The 27,497-nt window shown below is 41.4% G+C and overlaps 1 protein-coding gene across 1 annotated transcript in view; it reads left to right on the top strand.

Annotated features, from left to right (window-relative positions):
- LOC124148424 (protein unc-93 homolog A-like) overlaps positions 1–2,687 on the top strand; it is a 33,446-nt gene extending 30,759 nt beyond the window's left edge. Inside the window, exon 7 of the mRNA XM_046519509.2 lies at positions 992–2,687. Coding sequence (XP_046375465.1) covers positions 992–1,221 — 230 coding nt within the window. The 3' untranslated portion in view covers positions 1,222–2,687. The remainder of the gene's footprint in view (positions 1–991) is intronic.
- The last annotated feature ends 24,810 nt before the right edge of the window (positions 2,688–27,497 follow it).

The raw sequence follows: 27,497 nt of genomic DNA, 5'->3' as shown, positions 1-27,497 counted from the left end.
TGAATGAGAGCTAAACTTTCTTCATTTAAGCTATAGAATGTTTTGGATAAGGCATAACATGCGTCGAAAAGGTTGAATTTAGAGGGGTTTTAAAAGCATTTTTCAATCGTTGAACATAAGCGAGTCTTTGACACAAGGTAATTTGCTTAGGAGACATAGATACCAACAGTACGAACACATTGTGAAAAGGTCATCTGGAGTCGTCGATTTGCTCATGGTTAGATTGTCTCTTGAATTTGCAGAAATGCCACTGTTCACTCATTGAGCCATGCCAGAAGTCCTAAACTATGTAGGAATGAAAAAGTTTAGTTGTCAACCATTTGAACATGTCCGATACGTTTCATACTAATATTGCATTGTTTTCCGTAATTCATAATTTGACCTTTCAAGCAGGCCAAATATGATCCTAATTCTATCTAGTCTTTTGGAATAGACGTGTCCACTTATGACCATCAAGAGAAAACATGTTTAGATAACTGTCCAAGGTAACAATTTGAATGAAAAGTTGCGAAAAGAAATCCGGTCAAACCTCTTGAGCTAGTGAGTGTGTAAGTGAGTGAGTTTAACGCCGCTTTGAACAGTATTCCAGTTAGATAAAGGCATGCCAGCTTGATGTTGGAGGAAAGCCCTAAGTGATGCAGGTTTTAGACGTTTACCACTTTGGTGAAACCCACGCGCATGGGTATGTGCTTACAAACCTGGAAACATATTCGTGGCGAACCGGGTATTCGAACCCAGAATCACGGGTTTCTAGCGTGACCAAGGGACGCAACTCAGCATAGCGAAATGTGGCGCCCTATGAGGCGAGTGGGCCACCCGTGCCAGCTCCAAACACTTGATTGTTGGTAAAACGTTTATGAATTATATTTAAACAAGTAACAGTGCACTGTGTTGGTGTGTATGTTGCGGCTGTCTGTCTGCAACGTAGGCAGATTTGAAATCGACAGAAAAGCCCTGATTTTATATTATTCAATAATGCTTTCTTCCACAGCATTTTACGGGTACCTCTTCACGGAAAACACCGAGGCGGCATTCGCAAATTATCGCTTGTGGGAATCGGTTGGCTTCATCATAACATACGCCTACAACGACTTCTTGTTCACCTACATCAAGCTGTACGTGTGTATTGGGGTGATGTGTGTGGGTATGGCCGGCTATGCCACCACGGAGATGCTCGTCAGACGTAAACGTTCCGAATCGAGGGATCTCCAAAACAATTGAGCTTACTTTGTGCATCCCTGTTAAATCAGGAAAACGGGGTTTCCCATTCAATATGTACTGGACTGTCTTATCTGCACGACTATGTTAAATATGTGCTATGTATAAGTTACATATTTCTTTGATAGAATTTTGTATACAGCTCGTACAAACATGAGACCCTGTATATGGAGGAAACTGTAGGCATTGTTAATTGAGAGTGTTTGTCTCACAACCCTTCCCAGGTTTTGGTTTTTGTTATTGACATTGTCTTCAATGTGCGCATGTGTGTCGCAGTTAGATCATCATCATCATCATCATCATCATCATCATCATCATCATCGTCATCATCATCATCATCCTCTTCCACTACGCCAACACCCTGCATCATCAACAGCAATCAAGGTTATGGGTTAGTCTGATATGTTATAACAATGTTGCTTATATGTTATTATTATTCCTATGGACCTTAATAATCTAGATAATGACTAGTATATTTACTTTGTTCATATCGTAGGGCTAGTATTCATTCCTTTCCATCACGGATTTTCAGTGATCGTTTCCTAAAATCTTCATGCTTTTTGTGCCTATTACGCCAAATGGAGTTTGTTTCGGCTGATAACCTAGACTGGTTATTCTCAGGCGTTGTCGTTTTATATAAACTTTCATACGATAAAAAATATGTAACCAAGGAGTGAAATATGTTTGCGATTTAATGTTTGACGTCCAATACTGATACAATACGATATGGGAGGATGGTGCCGACAGAACTATCTGGACGATTCTTTTAAACTGGGGAACGTCACTGTTCCGGATGAAATGAACTTTTTTCACAGATTTACGAATGTGACAAATGGAAATATCAAATAAATACTATTACGAATCTTTTTTTTTAGATGTGTAAATGTAACCTTATGGTGATGGCCGCGGAATAGCCTGTCTGTTAAACGCTTGTAGTTATCCAGATTTGACTGGCGATCCTTTATGAAATTATGACAGGTAAACAAAGTACTGTTTGATCAGTGAACACATGCATCCACAGGGACCGTTGGTCAAGTATCCATAAACAATAACTAGTGGGTACAAATGTAGATCTATAATGCAAGAAGACCTTGAATCTACCTTTGATAAACATGTCACCAACATTTCATGTGGCAGGATAAGATACAATGTACATGCAAATATAAAGTTTCATGCCTTAGGAACTAACAATTATGATACTGGAATATTTTACCAAAGCCTGAACGCTAACCTTAAACCTTTAACTGATTTTTATCAAGTATGCAATATATATGTAAGCCATAAGCCCCAATTTTGACACCCCGCAAAATGCAGTTTTATGGCCTCTTATGAAAAGGATGTAGAAAATACAATGTGTGGTTCATGCTGATGTGTGTTTGAATTAATGTATAGTCATACGTCAAAGTGTTGTTCTTTATCGTACGTATGTTTTGTGTATTTGCATACTTAATGAACCTTCTTTTAACCTATATGCACTACTCTTGTTGTTTGTCTTTTCAATCATGATAATCTCTAACAGTGGTATACATTAATGCGTTTCCATTTGTGCGGTGCTGGTCATTTCCAGCTCACCCGTACAAGCATCTTCCTACCAATGACGACACCCATAGTCTTCTCCAATACATTCTACTTATTGGATTGTTGTAATGGTTCTTGTGTTCACTCTTACGCGGTAGCGTTTGCACACGTGTTTTGTTGTAGAGAACAAAAGAGCATCAACAGCATTTATTTAAACATGGTTGCACACAGTGTCTACTACACACTTTTTATGAGGCAGTCCCATGTTAGGGAATGTTTCATGTCGGCATGTGTTTCATCATATCGGACTGGGCAAAGGAAACGAAGCTTTGCATGTTCACGATGAGGCGCGGGTAAGGGAGTGGAGAAACAAATGCACGAATGTGGCGCAAAACGCTGAGAGTCCCATTTACGAATTTGTAGCCGATGGGAAAGTCAAATCTGTTATTTCTCTCGTGCGGTATAGTGAATTAGTCCATACGTGAGTTTAGGATAAAACGAAGAATGAAGACGTTATATCATGAACAAAATACAGACAAAGAAGGGGGAAATATGGTATGAAAGACTTGACCTGTAAGACCAAATTATGGTTGATATTTTAGACAGCTCTAATATCGTTTCTACGATAGATATATGTGCATCTTTAAGTATAATCTCTAACAAACCACACTCTACTCTATAGATATATGTTCATCTTCAAGTAAAACATCTAACAAACCACACACAACTCTATAGATAAACGTGCATCTTTAAATGTAACCTCCAAAAAAACACACATTACTCTAAAGATATACGTGCTTCTTTAAGCGTAACCTCTAACGAACATTACACTACACTATAGATATATGTGCGTCTTAAGTATGGCCTCTTACAAACCACAAACTACTCTATAGATATATGCGTATCTTCAAGTGTAACCACTAAAAAAACCCACTACTCTATAGATATACGTGCTTCTTTAAGTGAAACCTCTAACAAACCATACACTACTCTATAGATATATGTGCTTCTTTAAGTGAGACCTCTAACAAACAACTCCCTACTCTATAGATATATGTACATCTTAAAGTTTAACCTCTAAGAAACCACACAATACTATATAGATATACGTGCTTCTTTAAGCGTAACCTCTAACGAACATTACACTACACTATAGATATATGCGCATCTTTAAACGAGACCTCAAACAAACCACATAATACTCTATAGATATACGTGCTTCTTTAAGTGAAACCTCTAACAAACCATACACTACTCTATAGATATACGTGCATTTTAAATTGTAACCTCTAACAAACCACACACTACTCAATAGGCATATGCGCATCTTTAAGTGTAACCTCTAACAAACATTACACTTCACTATAGATATATGTGCGTCTTTAAGTATGACCTCTAACACATCACACACTACTCTATAGATATATGTGCATCTTTAAGTATGACATCTAACAAACCACACACTACTCTATGGATATACGTGCATCTTTAAGTGTAACCTCTAGCAAACCACACACTACTCTATAGATATATGTGCATCTTAAAGTATAACCTCTAAGAAACCACACAATACTATATAGATATACGTGCTTCTTTAAGCGTAACCGCTAACGAACATTACACTACACTATAGATATATGTGCGTTTTTAAGTATGACCTCTTACAAACCACACACTACTCTATAGATATATGCGCATCTTTAAGTGTAACCACTAAAAAACCACACAATACTTTATAGATATACGTGCATTTTAAATTTTAACCTCTAACAAACCGCCCACTACTCAAAAGGCATATGTGCATCTTTAAGTGTAACCTCTAACAAACATTACACTTCACTATAGATATATGTGCGTCTTTAAGTATGACCTCTAACACATCACACACTAATATATTGATATACGTGCATATTTAAGTGTAACCTCTTACAAACATAACACTACACTAGAGATACACTTGCATCTTTAAGTGTAACCGCTTACAAACAGGACATTACTCTATGGATATATGTGCATCTTTAAGTAAAACTTCTAACAAACCACACACTACTATATGGATATACGTGTATCTTGAAGTGTGACCTCTAACAAACCATAAACTACTCTATAAATATATGTGCATCTTTAAGTATAACCTCTAACAAACCACACTCTACTCTATAGATATATGTTCATCTTCAAGTAAAACATCTAACAAACCACACACAACTCTATAGATAAACGTGCATCTTTAAATGTAACCACCAAAAAAACACACATTACTCTAAAGATATACGTTCTTCTTTAAGCGTAACCTCTAACGAACATTACACTACGCTATAGATATATGTGCGTCTTAAGTATGGCCTCTTACAAACCACAAACTACTCTATAGATATATGCGTATCTTCAAGTGTAACCACTAAAAAAACCCACTACTCTATAGATATACGTGCTTCTTTAAGTGAGACCTCTAACAAACAACTCCCTACTCTATAGATATATGTACATCTTAAAGTTTAACCTCTAAGAAACCACACAATACTATATAGATATACGTGCTTCTTTAAGCGTAACCTCTAACGAACATTACACTACACTATAGATATATGCGCATCTTTAAACGAGACCTCAAACAAACCACATAATACTCTATAGATATACGTGCTTCTTTAAGTGAAATCTCTAACAAACCATACACTACTCTATAGATATACGTGCATTTTAAATTGTAACCTCTAACAAACCACACACTACTCAATAGGCATATGCGCATCTTTAAGTGTAACCTCTAACAAACATTACACTTCACTATAGATATATGTGCGTCTTTAAGTATGACCTCTAACACATCACACACTACTCTATAGATATATGTGCATCTTTAAGTATGACATCTAACAAACCACACACTACTCTATGGATATACGTGCATCTTTAAGTGTAACCTCTAGCAAACCACACACTACTCTATAGATATATGTGCATCTTAAAGTATAACCTCTAAGAAACCACACAATACTATATAGATATACGTGCTTCTTTAAGCGTAACCGCTAACGAACATTACACTACACTATAGATATATGTGCGTTTTTAAGTATGACCTCTTACAAACCACACACTACTCTATAGATATAGGCGCATCTTTAAGTGTAACCACCAAAAAAACACACAATACTCTATAGATATACGTGCATTTTAAATTGTAACCTCTAACAAACCGCACACTACTCAAAAGGCATATGTGCATCTTTAAGTGTAACCTCTAACAAACATTACACTTCACTATAGATATATGTGCGTCTTTAAGTATGACCTCTAACACATCACACACTAATATATTGATATACGTGCATATTTAAGTGTAACCTCTTACAAACATAACACTACACTAGAGATACACTTGCATCTTTAAGTGTAACCGCTTACAAACAGGACATTACTCTATGGATATATGCGCATCTTTAAGTAAAACTTCTAACAAAGCACACACTACTATATGGATATACGTGTATCTTGAAGTGTGACCTCTAACAAACCATAAACTACTCTATAAATATATGTGCATCTTTAAGTATAACCTCTAACAAACCACACTCTACTCTATAGATATATGTTCATCTTCAAGTAAAACATCTAACAAACCACACACAACTCTATAGATAAACGTGCATCTTTAAATGTAACCACCAAAAAAACACACATTACTCTAAAGATATACGTTCTTCTTTAAGCGTAACCTCTAACGAACATTACACTACGCTATAGATATATGTGCGTCTTAAGTATGGCCTCTTACAAACCACAAACTACTCTATAGATATATGCGTATCTTCAAGTGTAACCACTAAAAAAACCCACTACTCTATAGATATACGTGCTTCTTTAAGTGAGACCTCTAACAAACAACTCCCTACTCTATAGATATATGTACATCTTAAAGTTTAACCTCTAAGAAACCACACAATACTATATAGATATACGTGCTTCTTTAAGCGTAACCTCTAACGAACATTACACTACACTATAGATATATGCGCATCTTTAAACGAGACCTCAAACAAACCACATAATACTCTATAGATATACGTGCTTCTTTAAGTGAAACCTCTAACAAACCATACACTACTCTATAGATATACGTGCATTTTAAATTGTAACCTCTAACAAACCACACACTACTCAATAGGCATATGCGCATCTTTAAGTGTAACCTCTAACAAACATTACACTTCACTATAGATATATGTGCGTCTTTAAGTATGACCTCTAACACATCACACACTACTCTATAGATATATGTGCATCTTTAAGTATGACATCTAACAAACCACACACTACTCTATGGATATACGTGCATCTTTAAGTGTAACCTCTAGCAAACCACACACTACTCTATAGATATATGTGCATCTTAAAGTATAACCTCTAAGAAACCACACAATACTATATAGATATACGTGCTTCTTTAAGCGTAACCGCTAACGAACATTACACTACACTATAGATATATGTGCGTTTTTAAGTATGACCTCTTACAAACCACACACTTCTCTATAGATATATGCGCATCTTTAAGTGTAACCACTAGAAAACCACACAATACTTTATAGATATACGTGCATTTTAAATTTTAACCTCTAACAAACCGCACACTACTCAAAAGGCATATGTGCATCTTTAAGTGTAACCTCTAACAAACATTACACTTCACTATAGATATATGTGCGTCTTTAAGTATGACCTCTAACACATCACACACTAATATATTGATATACGTGCATATTTAAGTGTAACCTCTTACAAACATAACACTACACTAGAGATACACTTGCATCTTTAAGTGTAACCGCTTACAAACAGGACATTACTCTATGGATATATGCGCATCTTTAAGTAAAACTTCTAACAAACCACACACTACTATATGGATATACGTTTATCTTGAAGTGTGACCTCTAACAAACCATAAACTACTCTATAAATATATGTGCATCTTTAAGTATAACCTCTAACAAACCACACTCTACTCTATAGATATATGTTCATCTTCAAGTAAAACATCTAACAAACCACACACAACTCTATAGATAAACGTGCATCTTTAAATGTAACCACCAAAAAAACACACATTACTCTAAAGATATACGTGCTTCTTTGAGCGTAACCTCTAACGAACATTACACTATGCTATAGATATATGTGCGTCTTAAGTATGGCCTCTTACAAACCACAAACTACTCTTTAGATATATGCGTATCTTCAAGTGTAACCACTAAAAAAACCCACTACTCTATAGATATACGTGCTTCTTTAAGTGAGACCTCTAACAAACAACTCCCTACTCTATAGATATATGTACATCTTAAAGTTTAACCTCTAAGAAACCACACAATACTATATAGATATACGTGCTTCTTTAAGCGTAACCTCTAACGAACATTACACTACACTATAGATATATGCGCATCTTTAAACGAGACCTCAAACAAACCACATAATACTCTATAGATATACGTGCTTCTTTAAGTGAAACCTCTAACAAACCATACACTACTCTATAGATATACGTGCATTTTAAATTGTAACCTCTAACAAACCACACACTACTCAATAGGCATATGCGCATCTTTAAGTGTAACCTCTAACAAACATTACACTTCACTATAGATATATGTGCGTCTTTAAGTATGACCTCTAACACATCACACACTACTCTATAGATATATGTGCATCTTTAAGTATGACATCTAACAAACCACACACTACTCTATGGATATACGTGCATCTTTAAGTGTAACCTCTAGCAAACCACACACTACTCTATAGATATATGTGCATCTTAAAGTATAACCTCTAAGAAACCACACAATACTATATAGATATACGTGCTTCTTTAAGCGTAACCGCTAACGAACATTACACTACACTATAGATATATGTGCGTTTTTAAGTATGACCTCTTACAAACCACACACTACTCTATAGATATATGCGCATCTTTAAGTGTAACCACTAAAAAACCACACAATACTCTATAGATATACGTGCATTTTAAATTTTAACCTCTAACAAACCGCACACTACTCAAAAGGCATATGTGCATCTTTAAGTGTAACCTCTAACAAACATTACACTTCACTATAGATATATGTGCGCCTTTAAGTATGACCTCTAACACATCACACACTAATATATTGATATACGTGCATATTTAAGTGTAACCTCTTACAAACATAACACTACACTAGAGATACACTTGCATCTTTAAGTGTAACCGCTTACAAACAGGACATTACTCTATGGATATATGCGCATCTTTAAGTAAAACTTCTAACAAACCACACACTACTATATGGATATACGTGTATCTTGAAGTGTGACCTCTAACAAACCATAAACTACTCTATAAATATATGTGCATCTTTAAGTATAACCTCTAACAAACCACACTCTACTCTATAGATATATGTTCATCTTCAAGTAAAACATCTAACAAACCACACACAACTCTATAGATAAACGTGCATCTTTAAATGTAACCACCAAAAAAACACACATTACTCTAAAGATATACGTGCTTCTTTAAGCGTAACCTCTAACGAACATTACACTACGCTATAGATATATGTGCGTCTTAAGTATGGCCTCTTACAAACCACAAACTACTCTATAGATATATGCGTATCTTCAAGTGTAACCACTAAAAAAACCCACTACTCTATAGATATACGTGCTTCTTTAAGTGAGACCTCTAACAAACAACTCCCTACTCTATAGATATATGTACATCTTAAAGTTTAACCTCTAAGAAACCACACAATACTATATAGATATACGTGCTTCTTTAAGCGTAACCTCTAACGAACATTACACTACACTATAGATATATGCGCATCTTTAAACGAGACCTCAAACAAACCACATAATACTCTATAGATATACGTGCTTCTTTAAGTGAAACCTCTAACAAACCATACACTACTCTATAGATATACGTGCATTTTAAATTGTAACCTCTAACAAACCACACACTACTCAATAGGCATATGCGCATCTTTAAGTGTAACCTCTAACAAACATTACACTTCACTATAGATATATGTGCGTCTTTAAGTATGACCTCTAACACATCACACACTACTCTATAGATATATGTGCATCTTTAAGTATGACATCTAACAAACCACACACTACTCTATGGATATACGTGCATCTTTAAGTGTAACCTCTAGCAAACCACACACTACTCTATAGATATATGTGCATCTTAAAGTATAACCTCTAAGAAACCACACAATACTATATAGATATACGTGCTTCTTTAAGCGTAACCGCTAACGAACATTACACTACACTATAGATATATGTGCGTCTTTAAGCATGACCTCTTACAAACCACACACTACTCTATAGATATATGCGCATCTTTAAGTGTAACCACTAAAAAACCACACAATACTCTATAGATATACGTGCATTTTAAATTTTAACCTCTAACAAACCGCACACTACTCAAAAGGCATATGTGCATCTTTAAGTGTAACCTCTAACAAACATTACACTTCACTATAGATATATGTGCGTCTTTAAGTATGACCTCTAACACATCACACACTAATATATTGATATACGTGCATATTTAAGTGTAACCTCTTACAAACATAACACTACACTAGAGATACACTTGCATCTTTAAATGTAACCGCTTACAAACAGGACATTACTCTATGGATATATGCGCATCTTTAAGTAAAACTTCTAACAAACCACACACTACTATATGGATATACGTGTATCTTGAAGTGTGACCTCTAACAAACCATAAACTACTCTATAAATATATGTGCATCTTTAAGTATAACCTCTAACAAACCATACACTAGACTATAGATATATCTGCATCTTTAAGTATAACTTCTAAGAAACCAAACTCTACAGACTCTACTCTTTAGATATATGTGCATCTTTAAGTGTAACCTCTAACATACCACACACTACGCCATAGATATACGTGCATCTTTAAGTATAACCTCTAACATATTACAGTACATTTTAGATATATATGTATTTTAAAGTATAATCTCTAACAAACCACACACTACTCCATAGATATACGTGCATCTTTACGTTTCTCCTCTAACAAACGTTACATTACTCTATAGATATACATGCATATACATACATAGTGTGTGAGGTTACTGTCTGCCATACATTAAAGTAATGTGTGAGGTTACTGTCTGTCATACATCAAGGTAAAGTGTGAGGTTACTGTCTGTCATACATTAAGGTAATGTGTGACGTTACTGCCTGTCATACATTAAAGTAATGTGTGAGGTTACTGTCTGTCATACATAAAGGTAAAGTGTGAGGTTACTGTCTGTCATAGATTAAGGTAATGTGTGAGGTTACTGTCTGTCATACATAAAGGTAAAGTTTGAGGTTACTATCTCTCATACATTAAGGTAGTGTGTGAAGTAACTGTCTGTCATACATTAAGGTAATGCATGCGGTTACTGTCTTTGATATTAGGCTAGTGTGTGAGGTAACTGTCTGTCATACATTAAGGTAGTGTGTGAGGTTACTGTCAAGCAAACATTAAGGTAATGTGTTAGTTATGGCAAGCACAAATTAAGGTAATGTGTGAGGTTTCTGTCAAGCATACATTAAGGTAATGTGTTAGTTATGGCAAGCACACATTAAGGTCATGTGTGAGGTTTCTGTCAAGCATACATTGAGGCAGTGTTTAACCCCACACATCACCTTAATGTACTTCAGACGGTAACCTCACAAATCACCTTGATGTACACGTGACCGTAACCTCACACATCACCTAGATGTACCCAAGACGGTAACCCCATACATCGCCTTGATGTACACCAGACGGTAACCTCACACATCACCTTGATGTACACCAGACCGTAACCCCACACATCACCTAGATGTACCCAAGACGGTAACCCCACACATCACCTTGATGTACACCAAACGGTGACCCTACACATCACCTTAATGTACCCCAGACGGTAACCCCACAGATCACCTTGATGTACACCAGACGGTGACCCCACACATCACCTTGAAGTACACCAGACAGTAACCCCACACATCACCTTGATGTACACCAGACGGTAACCCAACACATCACCTTGATGTACACAAGACGTTAACCCCACTCATCACCTTGCTGTACCCCAGACGGTAACCTCACACATCACCTTGATGTACCCTTAGACCGTAACCCAACACATCTCCTTGATGTACACGAAAATGTAACCTCACACATCACCTGGATGTACCCCAGACCGTTTCCCCACAAATCACCTTAGTATACCCCAGATGGTAACCCCGAACATCACCTCATGTACACCAGACGGTAACCCCACACATCACCTTGATGTATACCAGACGGTAACCCCACAAATCACCTTGATGTACACAAGACGGTAACCCCACACATCACCTTGCTGTACCCCAGACGGCAACCTCACACATCACCTTGATGTACCCTTAGAACGTAACCCAACACATCTCCTTGATGTACACGAAAATGTAACCTCACACATCACCTGGATGTACCCCAGACCGTTTCCCCACAAATCACCTTCATATACCCCAGATGGTAACCCCACACATCACCTCATGTACACCAGACGGTAACCCCACACATCACCTTGATGTACACCAGACGGTAACCCCACAAATCACCTTGATGTACACAAGACGGTAACCCCACACATCACCTTGATGTACACCAGACGGTAACCCCACACATCACCTTGATGTACACCAGACGGTAACCCCACACATCACCGTGATGTACCCGAGACGTTAACCTCACACATGACCTTGATGTACTCCAGACGGTAACCCCACACATCACCTTGATGTACTCCAGACGGTAACCCCACACATCACCTTGATGTACACCAGACGGTAACCCCACACATCACCTAGATGTACCCGAGACGTTAACCTCACACATGACCTTGATGTACTCCAGACGGTAACCCCACACATCACCTTTATGTACTCCAGACGGTAACCCCATACATCACCTTGATTTGATCCAGACGGTCATCCCACACATCACCTGGATGTACCCTTAGACCCTAACCCCACACATGACCATGATGTACTCCAGACGGTCACCCCATACATCACCTTGAAGTACACCAGACCGTAACCTCACACATCACCTTGATGTACTCAAGATGGTAACCCCACACATCACCTTGAAGTACACCAGACCGTAACCTCACACATCACCTTGATGTACTCCAGATGGTAACCCCACACATCACCTTGATGTACACCAGACGGCAACCCGACACATCATCTTGATGTACTCCAGACTGTAAACCCACATATCACCTTGATGTACCCCAGACGGTAGCCTCACACATCACCTGGTTGTACCCTTAGACCATAACCCCATACATCATTTGATGTACTCCAGACGGTTACCCCACACATCACCTTGATGTACACCAGGCGGTAGTCCCACACATCACCTTGATGTACACCAGACGGTAACCCCACACATCACCTTGATGTACTCCAGACGGTAACCCCACAGATCACCTTGATGTACTCCAGACGGTAACCCCATACATCACCTTGATGTACCAAAGACAGTAAACCCACACAGCACCTTCATGTACTCCAGACGGTAACCCCACAGATCACCTTAATGTACTCCAGACGGTAACCCCACAAGTCACCTTGATGTACCAAAGACGGTAAACCCACACATCACCTTGATGTTCCCCAGACGTTAACCCCACAGATCACCCTAATGTACTCCAGACGGTAACCCCACACACCACCTTGATGTACTCCAGACGGTAACCCCACACATCACCTTAATGTACTCCAGACGGTAACCCCACACATCACCTTAATGTACCCCAGATGGTAGCCCCACACATCACCTGGATCTACGTTAGACAGTAAACCCATACATCACCTTGATGTTCCCCAGACCGTAACCTCACAGATCACTTTGATGTACCCCAGACCGTAACCTCACACATCACCTGGATGTACACGAGACGGCAACCCCGTACATCACCTTCATGTACCCAAGACTGTAACCTCACACAGCATCTAGATGTACCCGAGACGGTAACCCCACACATCACCTTGATGTACCCTTAAACCGTAGCACCACACATCACCTTGATGTACCCCAGACCGTAACCTCACACATCACCTTGATGTACCCCAGACCGTAACCTCACACATCACCTTGATGTACCCGAAACGGTAACCCCGTACATCACCTTGATGTACCCCAGACCGTAACCTCGGACAGCACCTAGATGTACCCCAGACGGTAACCCCGTACATCACCTTGATGTACCCCAGATCGTAACCTCACACATCACCTTGATGTACCAGAGACGGTAACCCCATTTATCACCTTGACGTACCCCACACGGTAACCCCACACATCACCTTCATGTACCCCAGACGGTAACCCCGTACATCACCTTGATGTACACCAGACCGTAACCTCACACATCACCTTGATGTACACTAGACGGTAACCCCACAGATCACCTTGATGTACACCAGACGGTAACCCCACACATCACCTTAATTTACCCCAGACGGTAGCCCCACACATCACCTTCATGTACTCCAGACGGTAACCCCACAAGTCACCTTGATGTACCCCAGACGGTAAACCCACACATCACCTTGACGTACCCAAGACGGTAACCCCATACATCACCTTGATGTACCCTTAGACCCTAACACCAAACATGACCTTGATGTACCCCAGATGGTAACTTCACACACCACCTTGATGTACACCAGACGGTAACCCCACAGATCACCTCGATGTACCCCAGACCGTAACCCCACACATCACCTTAATGTTCCCCAGACGGTAGCCCCACACATCACCTTCGTGTACTCCAGACGGTAACCCCATAAGTCATCTTGATGTTCCCCAGACGGTGAACACACAAGTCACCTTGATGTACACCAGACGGTAACCGCACACAACACCTTGACGTACCCAAGACGGTAACCCCACACATGACCTTGATGTACCCTTAGACCCTAACACCAAACATGACCTTGATGTACCACAGACGGTAACCCAACACATCACCTTAATGTACACCAGACGGTAACCCCACACATCACCTTGATGTACCCCAGACCGTAACCTCACACATCACATTGCTGTACCCCAGACGGTAACCTCACATATCACCTTGATGTACACCAGGCGGTAACCCCACACCTCACCTTGATGAACCCCAGACGGTAACCTAACACATCACCTTGATGTACCCCAGACCGTAACCCCACACATCACCTTGATGTACAGCAGACGGTAACCCCACACATTACCTTGATGTACGCTAGACGGTAGTCCTACACATCACCTTGATGTACACCAGACGGTAACCCTACACATCACCTTGATGTACCCCAGACGGTAACCCTGTAAATGACCTTTATGTAGCCCAGACCGTAACCTAACACATCTCCTTGATGTACACCAGACGGTAACCGTACACATCACCTTGATGTACACCAGACGGTAACCCCGTTCATTACCTTGATGTACCCCAGACCGTAACCTAACACATCACCTTGATGTACACCAGACGGTAGCCCCACACATCACCTTCATGTTCTCCAGACGGTAACCCCACACATCACCTTGATGTACCTTGGTTGGTAAACCCACACATCACCTTGATGTACACCAGACGGTAACCCCACACATCACCTTGATGTACCCTTAGACCGCAACACCAAACATGACCTTGATGTACCCCAGATGGTAACCCCACACATCATCTTGATGTACCCCAGACGGTAACCCCACACATCACCTTGATGTACACGAGACCGTAAACTCACACATCACCAAGATGACCCGAGATAGTAACCCCATACATCACCTTGATGTACCCGAGACGGTAACACCACACATCACCTTGATGTACCCCAGACGGTAACCCAACACATCACCTTAATGTACACCAGACGGTAACCCCACACATCACCTTGATGTACCCCAGACCGTAACCTCACACATCACATTGCTGTACCCCAGACGGTAACCTCACATATCACCTTGATGTACACCAGGCGGTAACCCCACACCTCACCTTGATGAACCCCAGACGGTAACCTAACACATCACCTTGATGTACCCCAGACCGTAACCCCACACATCACCTTGATGTACAGCAGACGGTAACCCCACACATTACCTTGATGTACGCTAGACGGTAGTCCTACACATCACCTTGATGTACACCAGACGGTAACCCTACACATCACCTTGATGTACCCCAGACGGTAACCCTGTAAATGACCTTTATGTAGCCCAGACCGTAACCTAACACATCACCTTGATGTACACCAGACGGTAACCGTACACATCACCTTGATGTACACCAGACGGTAACCCCGTTCATTACCTTGATGTACCCCAGACCGTAACCTAACACATCACCTTGATGTACACCAGACGGTAGCCCCACACATCACCTTCATGTTCTCCAGACGGTAACCCCACACATCACCTTGATGTACCTTGGTTGGTAAACCCACACATCACCTTGATGTACACCAGACGGTAACCCCACACATCACCTTGATGTACCCTTAGACCGCAACACCAAACATGACCTTGATGTACCCCAGATGGTAACCCCACACATCATCTTGATGTACCCCAGACGGTAACCCCACACATCACCTTGATGTACACGAGACCGTAAACTCACACATCACCAAGATGACCCGAGATAGTAACCCCATACATCACCTTGATGTACCCGAGACGGTAACACCACACATCACCTTGATGTACCCCAGACGGTAACCCCGTACATCACCTTGATGTACCCAAGACGGTAACCCCGTACATTACCTTGATGAACACCAGACGGTAACCCCACACATCACCTTGATGTACCCCATACGGTAACCCAACACATCACCCTGATGTACCCCAGGCGGCACTCCCACACATCACCTTGATGTACCAGAGATGGTTACCCGACACATTACCTGTATGTACCCCAGACCGCAAACCCAAACAACAGCTAGATGTACACCAGACGGTAACCCCACACATCACCTTGTTGTACCTAAGACGGTAACCCCACACATCACCTTGATGTACACCAGACGGTAACCCGACGCATCACCCTGATGTACCCCAGGCGGCACTCCCACACATCACCTTGATGTACCAGAGATGGTTACCCGACACATTACCTGTATGTACCCCAGACCGCAAACCCAAACAACAGCTAGATGTACCCAAGACGGTTACACCACACATCACCTTTATGAACCCAAGACCGTAACCCCACACATCACCTTGATGTACTCCAGACGGAAACCCCACAAGTCACCTTGATGTACACCAGAGGGAAACCCAACAAGTCACCTTGATGTACCCCAGACTGTAACCCCAAACATAACCTTGATGTACCCCAGACGGTAACCCCACAAATCACCTGTATGTACCCGAGACGGTCACCCGACACATCACCTTGATGTACCCCAGACCGTAACCCCACACATCACCTTGATGTACAAGAGACCGTAACATCACACATCACCTAGATGTACCCTAGACGGTAGTCCCACATATCTCCTGGATGTACCCCAGGCGATAACTTCACACATCACTTTCATGTACACCAGACGGTAACCCTACACATCACCTTGAAGTACACCAGACCGTAACCTCACACATCACCTCATGTACACCAGAAGGTAACCCCACACATCACCTTCATGTACACGAGACGGTAACCCAACACGTCACCTTCATGTACCGAAGACGGTAACCCCACACATCACCTTCATGTACACCACACGATAACCCCACACAACACCTTGATGTACACCAGACGGTAACCCCACACATCACCTTGATATATCCCAGACGGTTACCCCACACATCACCTTGATGTACAGCAGACGGTAACCCAATAGGTAACCTTGAAGTACACCAGACCGTAACCTCAGACATCACATTGATGTACTCAAGACGGTAACCCAACACATGACCTTGATGTACTCCAGACCGTAACCTCACACATCACCTGGATGTACCCTTAGACCGTAACCCCACACAACATCTTGATGTACACCAGACGGTAGCCTCACACATCACCTTGATGTACACCAGACGGTAACCCCACACATCAGCTTGATGTACACAAGACGGTAACACCACACATCACCTTGATGTACACCCAGACGGTAACCCCACACATCATCTTGATGTACACTAGACGGTAACCCCACACATCACCTTGATGTACCCCAGACGGTTACCCCACACATCACCTTGATGTTCTCCAGACGGAAATCCCACAAGTTACCTTGATGTACACCAGACTGTAACCCCACACATCACCTTGATGTACACCAGACGGTAACCCCCCACAACATCTTGATGTACCCCAGACGGGAGCCCCACACATCACCTTGATGTATCTGAGACGGTAACCCCACACATCACCTTGATGTACCTAAGACGGTAACCCCGTACATAACCTTGATGTACCCCAGACCGTAACCCCACACATCACCGTGATGTACAGGAGACCGTAAACTCACACATCAACAAGATGACCCCAGATAGTAACCCCACACATCACCTTGATGTACCCCAGACGGTAGCCCCACACATCACCTTGATGTACCCGAGACGGTAACCCCACACATCACCTTGATGTACACCAGACGGTTACCCAACACATCACCTCAGATACACCAGACCGTAACCTCACATATGACCTAGATGTACCCCACACCGTAACCTCACACATCACCTGGTTGTACCTGAGACGGTAACCCCATACATCACCTTGATGTACCCGAGAAAGTAACCCCGTACATAACCTTGATGTACCCCAGATCGTAACCTCACACAGCACCTAGATGTACCCCAGACGGTAACCCCACACATCACCTTGATGTACCCCAGACGGTTATCACAAACATCAACTTGATACACACCAGACGGTAACCCAACACATCACCTTGATGTACCCCAGACGGTTACCCAACGTATCTCCTCATGCACACCAGACCGTAACCCCACACATCACCTTGATGTACACCAGACGGTTACCCCACACATAACCTTGATGTACAGAAGACAGCAGTCCCACACATCACCTTGATGTACCCCAGACGTTAACCCTACACATCATCTTGATGTACCCCAGACGGGAACCCAACACATCACCTTGATGTACCCCAGACGGTAACACCACACATCACCTTGATGTACCAGAGATGGTTACCCGACACATCACCTGTATGTACCCCAGACCGCAACCCCACACATCAGCTAGATGTACACCAGACGGTAACCCGACACATCACCTTGATGTACCTAAGACGGTAACCCCACACATCACCTTGATGTACTCCAGACGGAAATCCCACAAGTCACCTTGATGTACACCAGACGGTAACCCACACAACACCTTGATGTACACCAGACGGTTACCCAACACGTCACCTCATGCACACCAGACCGTAACCCCACACATCACCTTGATGTACACCAGACGGTTACCCCACACATCACCTTGATGTACCAAAGACGGTAATCCCACACATCACCTTGATGTACACCAGACGGTAACCCCACACATCACCTTGATGTACACCCAGACGGTAACCCCACACATCACCTTGATGTACACGAGACCGTAAACTCACACATCACCAAGATGACCCGAGATAGTAACCCCATACATCACCTTGATGTACCCGAGACGGTAACACCACACATCACCTTGATGTACCCCAGAAGGTAATCCCACACATCACCTTGATGTACACCAGACGGTAACCCCACACATCACCTTGATGAACACCCAGACGGTAACCCCACAAGTCAACTTGATGTACACCAGACGGTAACCCCACACAACACCTTGATGTACTCCAGACGGAAACCCCACAAGTCACCTTGATGTACACCAGACGGTAACCCCACAAGTCACCTTGATGTACCCAAGACGGTTACCCCACACATCACCTTGATGCACCCCAGACCGTAACCCCACACAATACCTTGATGTACCCCAGACTGTAACCCCACAGATCACCTTGATGTACACCAGACGGTAACCCCACACATCACCTTGATGTACACCCAGACGGTAACCCCACAAGTCAACTTGATGTACACCAGACGGTAACCCCACACAACACCTTGATGTACATCAGACGGTAGCCCAACACATCACCTTGATGTACTCCAGACGGAAACCCCACAAGTCACCTTGATGTACACCAGACGGTAACCCCACAAGTCACCTTGATGTACCCGAGACGGTTACCCGACACATCACCTTGATGGACCCCAGATAGTAACCCCATACATCACCTTGATGTACACCAGATGGTAACCCCACACATCACCTTGATGTACTCCAGACGGAAACCCCACAAGTCACCTTGATGTACCCCAGACGGTAAACCCACACATCACCTTGATGTACACCAGACGGAAACCCCAGAAGTCACCTTGATGTAAACCAGACGGTAGCCCCACACATCACCTTGATGTACACCAGACGGTAACCCCACACATCACCTTGATGTACACCAGACGGTAAACCCACACATCACCTTGATGTACACCAGACGTTAACCCGACGCATCATCTTGATGTACCCAAGACGGTTACCCCACACATCACCTTGATGCACCCCAGACCGTAACCCCACACAATACCTTGATGTACCCCAGACTGTAACCCCACACATCACCTTGATGTACCCAAGACGGTTACCCGACACATCACCTGTATGTACCCAAGACGGTTACTCGACACATCACCTGTATGAACCCCAGACCGCAACCCCACACATCACCTTGATGTACACGAGACCGTAACATCATACATCACCTAGATGTACCCTAGACTGTAATCCAACACATCTCCTGGATGTACCCCAGGCGATAACCCCACATATCACCGTGATGTACCCCAGACGGTTACCCAACCCATCACCTCATGTACACCAGACCGTAACCCCACACATAACCTTGATGTACACCAGACGGTAACCCCACACATCACCTTGATGTACACCACACGTTAACCCCACACATCACCTTGATGTACACCAGACGGAAACCCCACAAGTGACCTTGATGTACACCAGACGGTAACCCCACACATCAGCTTGATTTACACAAGAACTTAACATCAGACATCACATTGATGTACTCAAGACGGTAACCCAACACATGACCTTGATGTACACCAGACGGTAACACCACACATCATCTTGATGTACAGCAGACGGTAACCCCACACATCACCTTGATGTACACCAGACGGTAACCCCACACAACACCTTGATGTACACCAGACGGTAGTCCCAGACATTACCTGAAATACACCAGACGGTAACCCCAAACATCACCTTGATGTACACCAGACGGTAACCCCATACATAACCTTGAAGTACACCAGACCGTAACCTCAGACATCACATTGATGTACTCCAGACGGTAACCCCACAAAGAACCTTGACGTACCCAAGACGGTAACCCCACACATCACCTTGATGTACCCTTAGGCCGTAACCCCAAACAACCTTGATGTACCCCAGACGGTAACCCCACACATCAGATGGATGTACCCCAGACCGTTTTCAACACGTTGCAGAAATGTTTTGCCAAAAGATATTTAATGAAATGTTATCATCATGTTTTAAATACATTGTGTACACATATGTAAAATCACCCGAATAAGGTGTAAATGTTTTATAATTATTCAAAATGTTATTGTAATATTTTTAAAATGCTTTTCAAGAACATCATGCCATAACATAGGTGAAAATATTTCATAACATGTTCTTACAATGTTTTCAACACTTTGCAGAAATGTTATGCTAGAAACTATTTCATGAAATGTTATTAAAATGTTTTTAAAATGTTATTCAAGAACAACATGCTGTAACGCAGGCGATACTGTTCATGACATATTACTGCAATGTTTTCAACACATTGCAGAAATGTTATGCTGGAACATATTGTCATGAAATGTTATCGCCATGTATTAAAGTGAGTACTGATCACGGCCCCAACAGCCTATAGTTGAACACAAGTTCACCAGCTAGCACACTCCGTTTTAATAATGCTAGAACATGTTCACAACATCTTTGTTTACGTTCTTCTACGTCAAGGCAACGAAGCGGTAGTTGCACCGCCATTTTGGAAGAGTGCGCATGCGCTTCGAACTGTTACAGCGATTAATTTGCTTTCTCTAAGCGATTTGTGGCTTGCAACGCGCCCCTAGACTACCAGTTGTCGGATTTTCATTTTTGTGGAAGCCTCGGTGGCTGAGGGGGGTAGACAATAACATTCCTGAAAGCCTAACAACTGCACTAGAGACCAACCAACACAATACGTAATAATCGAAGTGAAAACTTTAATGGTGCATATGTGGAAAATATATTCCCTTATGTACTTTTTCAAACATGATTTGTCGTTGAAATCCATTGTTAGTAACAGTCGCATTATTAAACGTGGCATTGAAATGAAGTTCACAATGCATAAAGGCCCTGGTGTAAACAACTATGAAAATACAGTAGTAGTAGTTTATTAAAGTGTCACACGCACAGCATGTACAATATAAAATTGATGCACATAATACAAAAGGTGTATGGAGTGCGTCCAGTCAGACATTAGCTTATGAGACACTTATTAATATATATTGTGAGAGGTGGGAAATTTAGCTACGAAATCAGAAGACTCACAGGAAACATTAACAAACTCCTCGATTCAACCACGAAAAAAAGAAAGGATAGATAGAGATGTAATTTAATAATCACGGCGACGACTGTCGTCTCTTAAACATTTTAAAAAGCGTTGCGGCAAGCAATTTTTGTAAAAAGTTTGAATTCATTAGGGTTAATAAATTTCTCTTCGCATATCACATTAACATTTCAGTTGTTGCACAATATAAATATGCACAAAGAAAAAAATTAAGCACACACCCTATTTCTGAACCATGACAAATGGCAAAAATTATGGTATGGGATGACTGACCACAGGAGCTGGGCGATACCAATGTCATCGGATAGAACAAGCATTTGACAACAAATAAAGAAGATATTGGTGAGTTGTGATTGAAATGTACTGACAAAAACATTATGGTAACACAGGTACTGTTTTTGACCTTAGACAATACCTAAAAAAGTATGGAGCTGCAGGATTAAGTAAACGAGTTACGTTTGATGTTTTATGTGAAAATGTTCCTTAAAGCCTCTACTTGACATGACACGTGAATCAGCTCAGTAGCGGGTATAACCGCCACGTCCCCGGATGACGTATTCCACCCTACGTCTCATGCCTCTAGTCAGACGTTGGGTCTGTTGATGTGTCAACAACAACCACTCCTGCTGCACTTCAGTGCTGCTTCCAAGTGGCGTAAATCCCAAACATGTTCAAGGGGGGTCAAATCTGGGCTCATTGCTGGCCAGGGTAGAGTCGTTTTTGCATTGGCCCTCATGTAATCTGCGACTGCATGCGAACGATGAGGCCTGGCATTGTCATCCATGTACTGAGGTCGAGTATCAAGAGAGTGGTTGTCAAAATGAGGAACGACGATTGGCCTCAAAACGTCCCGGGTGTACTGAGCCCCTGTTAAGTTTCCCCTGATGGTGACCAAATCCAGCCTGCAATCATGAGAGATACACCCCCAAACCATTACCGAGCCCCAGCCATGTGCAACAGTCGGTTTAATGTTCCTGGGGGTGTAGGCCGTGTTCCTGTGCCTCCAAACTCTCGTTCTTCCATCATATAGTGACGTGGAGCAGAAAGCGACTTTCGTCTGACCAATGGATCCGTCTCCATGTTCTCAGATTCCAGTTCTGGCGCGCAATACACCATGCTAAACGAGCATCTTTGTGGTGATCTCTCAACAAGGGACACTTTATGACTCGTCTATAGCCCTCAGTCCTGCTGCTTTCAGCTGGTTCCTGAATAACCGTTTAAAACCGAGCTTAAAGCAATTTTAACGTTTGGATATACTGCTTTTAGAAACACTAGAGGGTAGCATGCTGCACGGGCACACTGTGCGGGGCACATGAGCTTTCGTCACGCATGACTGATTACATCTCGAGAAAACATAATTCTACCCGTAATTATATCTTTCATGACTGTTACAAATATTGGGACCAAACAATATTGAATTTTATTATGCCTCAAAGTGAGATTGACCAATCAGAGAGCAGAGCTAATGACCCCACGTGACATTCGTCACCACTCTGCCCTTTCCGTAACCTTCGGCTTGTCCCGCAATAACACGAGTTGGTCACCGTCAGTAATTATCCAAGATGGTTGATACTGACCTACTATGAGACCGTATACCGTCAGTAACAGCCATCTTGGATTTTTCAACACCCACCTCACATATTTCATATGAAAATTCTGTTACAGAAATTCGTTATTTGACACTGTTTTGTGTTTTAATGTCATTACTTTTGATGTGCAAGGACGTTCGTGTTTTTTGGATCACGTTCGTGTCTTTAATAAGATTATATAGAGTTAAAATTATCAACAAGGCTTGTTCTCTGAGGTTTGAAGAGTAGTCTCCCTTTGACCCTTGTACATAATGTCCTAGGTTGTAAGTGTTAAGTTTTGTGTTTTATGTGCGACAAAGATACCAGATTGTGTAAACTTTTCGGGGTAATAAATTCGTTATCGTATTAGCCGAGCCCAATATGTTTCTGCTTACCTAATAAGACACCGTATATACGGCAACTAAAGACGCCTCGTCCAATATGTTTCTGCTAACCTAATATGACACCTATACGGCAACTAAACACACCAAAAATTAATAATATTAGGGTGTGCTTAACTTTTTTCTTTGTGTATACATATAGCTGCGCATGGACTTGCACACCACTTGATATTTGAATACTGCACTGAACATTTTTTATGTCTTACCAACTGCACCCACACGCACAACAGTCAAAGAGGTTCATTCGCGTTACGCCGACTTTCAGAAAAAACATTATTCGCGTTACGCCGACCAGCGGTTTTTCTTTGATGGTATGTGCGTGTTATGTTAACACACGAGGTTGTTACAAGCACGCAATGAATGATGTTTTTGGATGGTGTTCAGGACACATTCTAACAGTAGAAACATATAACAGATTTATGATACATTTTTGTGTCGTTTATTCCACACATTATATTGTATCAAAAACAGTTGATCAGGCAACAGTTGATGCATTTCAATTTGTTACAACGAACAAAGCATGATTTACATGAATTATAACATTATTTTATTAACATTAACTTGATAAGAATAGGTGATGCAACATCGGCATAGTGGATGATGTCGATTTCCTGCCTCTCCAACCTCATCTTCAAATTGGTGATCTTGCAGTCGACTTCTGAGTATTTCTTCTTCTTGGGAGGTTTTTTTCTGTCCTGCTTCGTACTGCACTACTGAATCTCTGATGACTTCTGTTCTTTGGAAATGGCGGTATTCATCTCGAAAATGTTGGGATGTGCCTTTCCCACCATCCCTCTAGGTGGTGTTTGTACGTGGCCCATCATTGTTGAAGTGGTTCCACTGGTGGATGTGGAGATCGCCCTCGATCCACTGGCTGGTCATGTTGTCTGCAAGTCTTTGACATCTTTGATCGTCTGGAATGCGCTCCATTAGCTCAAGGAAGTAGTCTTCAACCTATAGATAAAAATGATATAAGTAATCCTGTCAGTTTTCACACATTACACATTGAACCCGAATTCTGTCCTACCATAAAGATAATCCGGATTAAAAGTTAAAATCACAAGCGCTAATCCCATTGTTCTCTTAATCCCAAGACAAGAACCCAACAGCAACTATTCACGTTTTGCCGACCTTAATTTTGACCCCAAATGTCTAAAGGTGGGCATAACGCGAAGACACCGTTTTAAAGATTGATGTGACGGGACTAAAGAAGAGAATGTGATCATACGACGACCCGTAACTCGTAATTAAATTCATTTCGTCAATGAAGACATTCTAACATTCACACAGGACGTTTGCAAGGGGGCACTTAAGTGTTCATAGCCCTATATGTCAGCCTGTGTGAGTACGGGCAGGCCCATGGGCGACTTAGTTTCAATTTTGAGCTTTCGATACATGTTTTTCTTCTTCCTCAGTATGTACCCATGAACAACAATGTTGAAAACAGGAAACATCTTTGACCGAGATTGGCCACAGCATGGAGCGTTTCTGGACAAATGGGTTTCCAGAATTAAAATAATGTTATGAACGTATATAATATATTTCATCTTTGGATTAGCAATATAATGCTTATTGAATATTAGTTCAAGTTATAATGTGGAACATTGTTGTTTTCGCTGCAGCCAGGGGCAAAAGGAGACAACAGCATTCCAGGAGATACACACGGACATGTTAGGTATATTGAGGAACATAGCAAATACACCATTTGCATTTGAATGATGCAAACGGAAGTGCAGAAACTGTTGTTAAATACCATGAGCTACTAGATCAAGTATATTTTGATGGTTTTGTGGCTTCAACCCTCATGGTGCCTGGACGTCAGTCAGCTTGCATACCGCTTTGTGCAGCCTTGTTGTGACGTCGCGGTTTAAAAAACGTATACATTGTATCAAAAGTGTTACAACGTCTTTATTTCTTTACACAGTGTAACTAAGTTGTATAACATGCAACTCGAGTTGATTGTCTTTCCATCAGTATCTAAAGTCACCAAATCCAAAAGATCTATGCACCGCCAAGCCATCGATAAATGGCTCCGGAAATGGCAAGCAAAGTCAAGTAAGCGCCCTTCTAATAGCGCCCAGTAATACTAAAAATCTAAATGTCCAATAATTCATATCATTGGCGAGTACATGTCCTAACAGTGATAGACACATGTGAAGTACATTTATGTTGAAGTTCACATTCACTGAGAATTTTCGGGGTAATTGACATCGTACATTTTCAAAGGACAAAATGTGAAAGATCGCTAAACAGTCCTAACAATACTAAAATTGACATGGCTAAATATCGAAGATTATACCAACGTAATACCACCCAAAAGTAAGTACATGTAGATTCAATCGAAATTGTTTGTATTGAACAAACCTATTTTCGATCACTCGCAACTCGAGCGCCATATGTCATTGTTTCGTTGTGCAATCAGATAGACAGCTTATTGATGCTTCGGGAGAGTCATGATGTGTTGTGAATGGTTTAAATCTAACTTATATAAAGCTGGAAACGAGATTGGACAATTTCAATACTTGAATTTGAAAGCTCAAGAAGAGAATAGTAGGCTATATTTAACAGCGAAGTGAAAAGAGAAAATTACGAAAATATGAATTAATTCGATTAAAGTAGTGTTCAATGTATATACAGTTCATGTGCTCAGAACTATGAACAAATTTGTTTTACTATGACCACTAGAAAACATACATCCTCGTCTCAGCTAGTATTCCGCACTTGGCTACCTTACTAAGACCTTGTATGGTCAGTCCATGAAATAAAACTTTTTCTTTTATATTGTTTTTTAAATACGACTTTAGAAGTGTATTTACACCTAGGTATGTACATGTACATTTAGGACATACGTGATATTTCCAGTAGTTTACCATTCCATCCCATTCTACTAAAGGAACAGTTTGAAATAATTAATGATCGTAGGTCAATGAAAGTAATGGAATTATTTGTCATAAAAGGAAAAATATATTCTTGGTATTGAACTCCGAAAATTTAA

Source organism: Haliotis rufescens, unplaced genomic scaffold (assembly GCF_023055435.1).
Source record: "Haliotis rufescens isolate VD_foot unplaced genomic scaffold, xgHalRufe1.0.p SCAF_19, whole genome shotgun sequence".
Lineage (NCBI taxonomy): Eukaryota > Metazoa > Mollusca > Gastropoda > Lepetellida > Haliotidae > Haliotis > Haliotis rufescens.
This window is presented reverse-complemented; position numbering and strand designations above follow the sequence as displayed.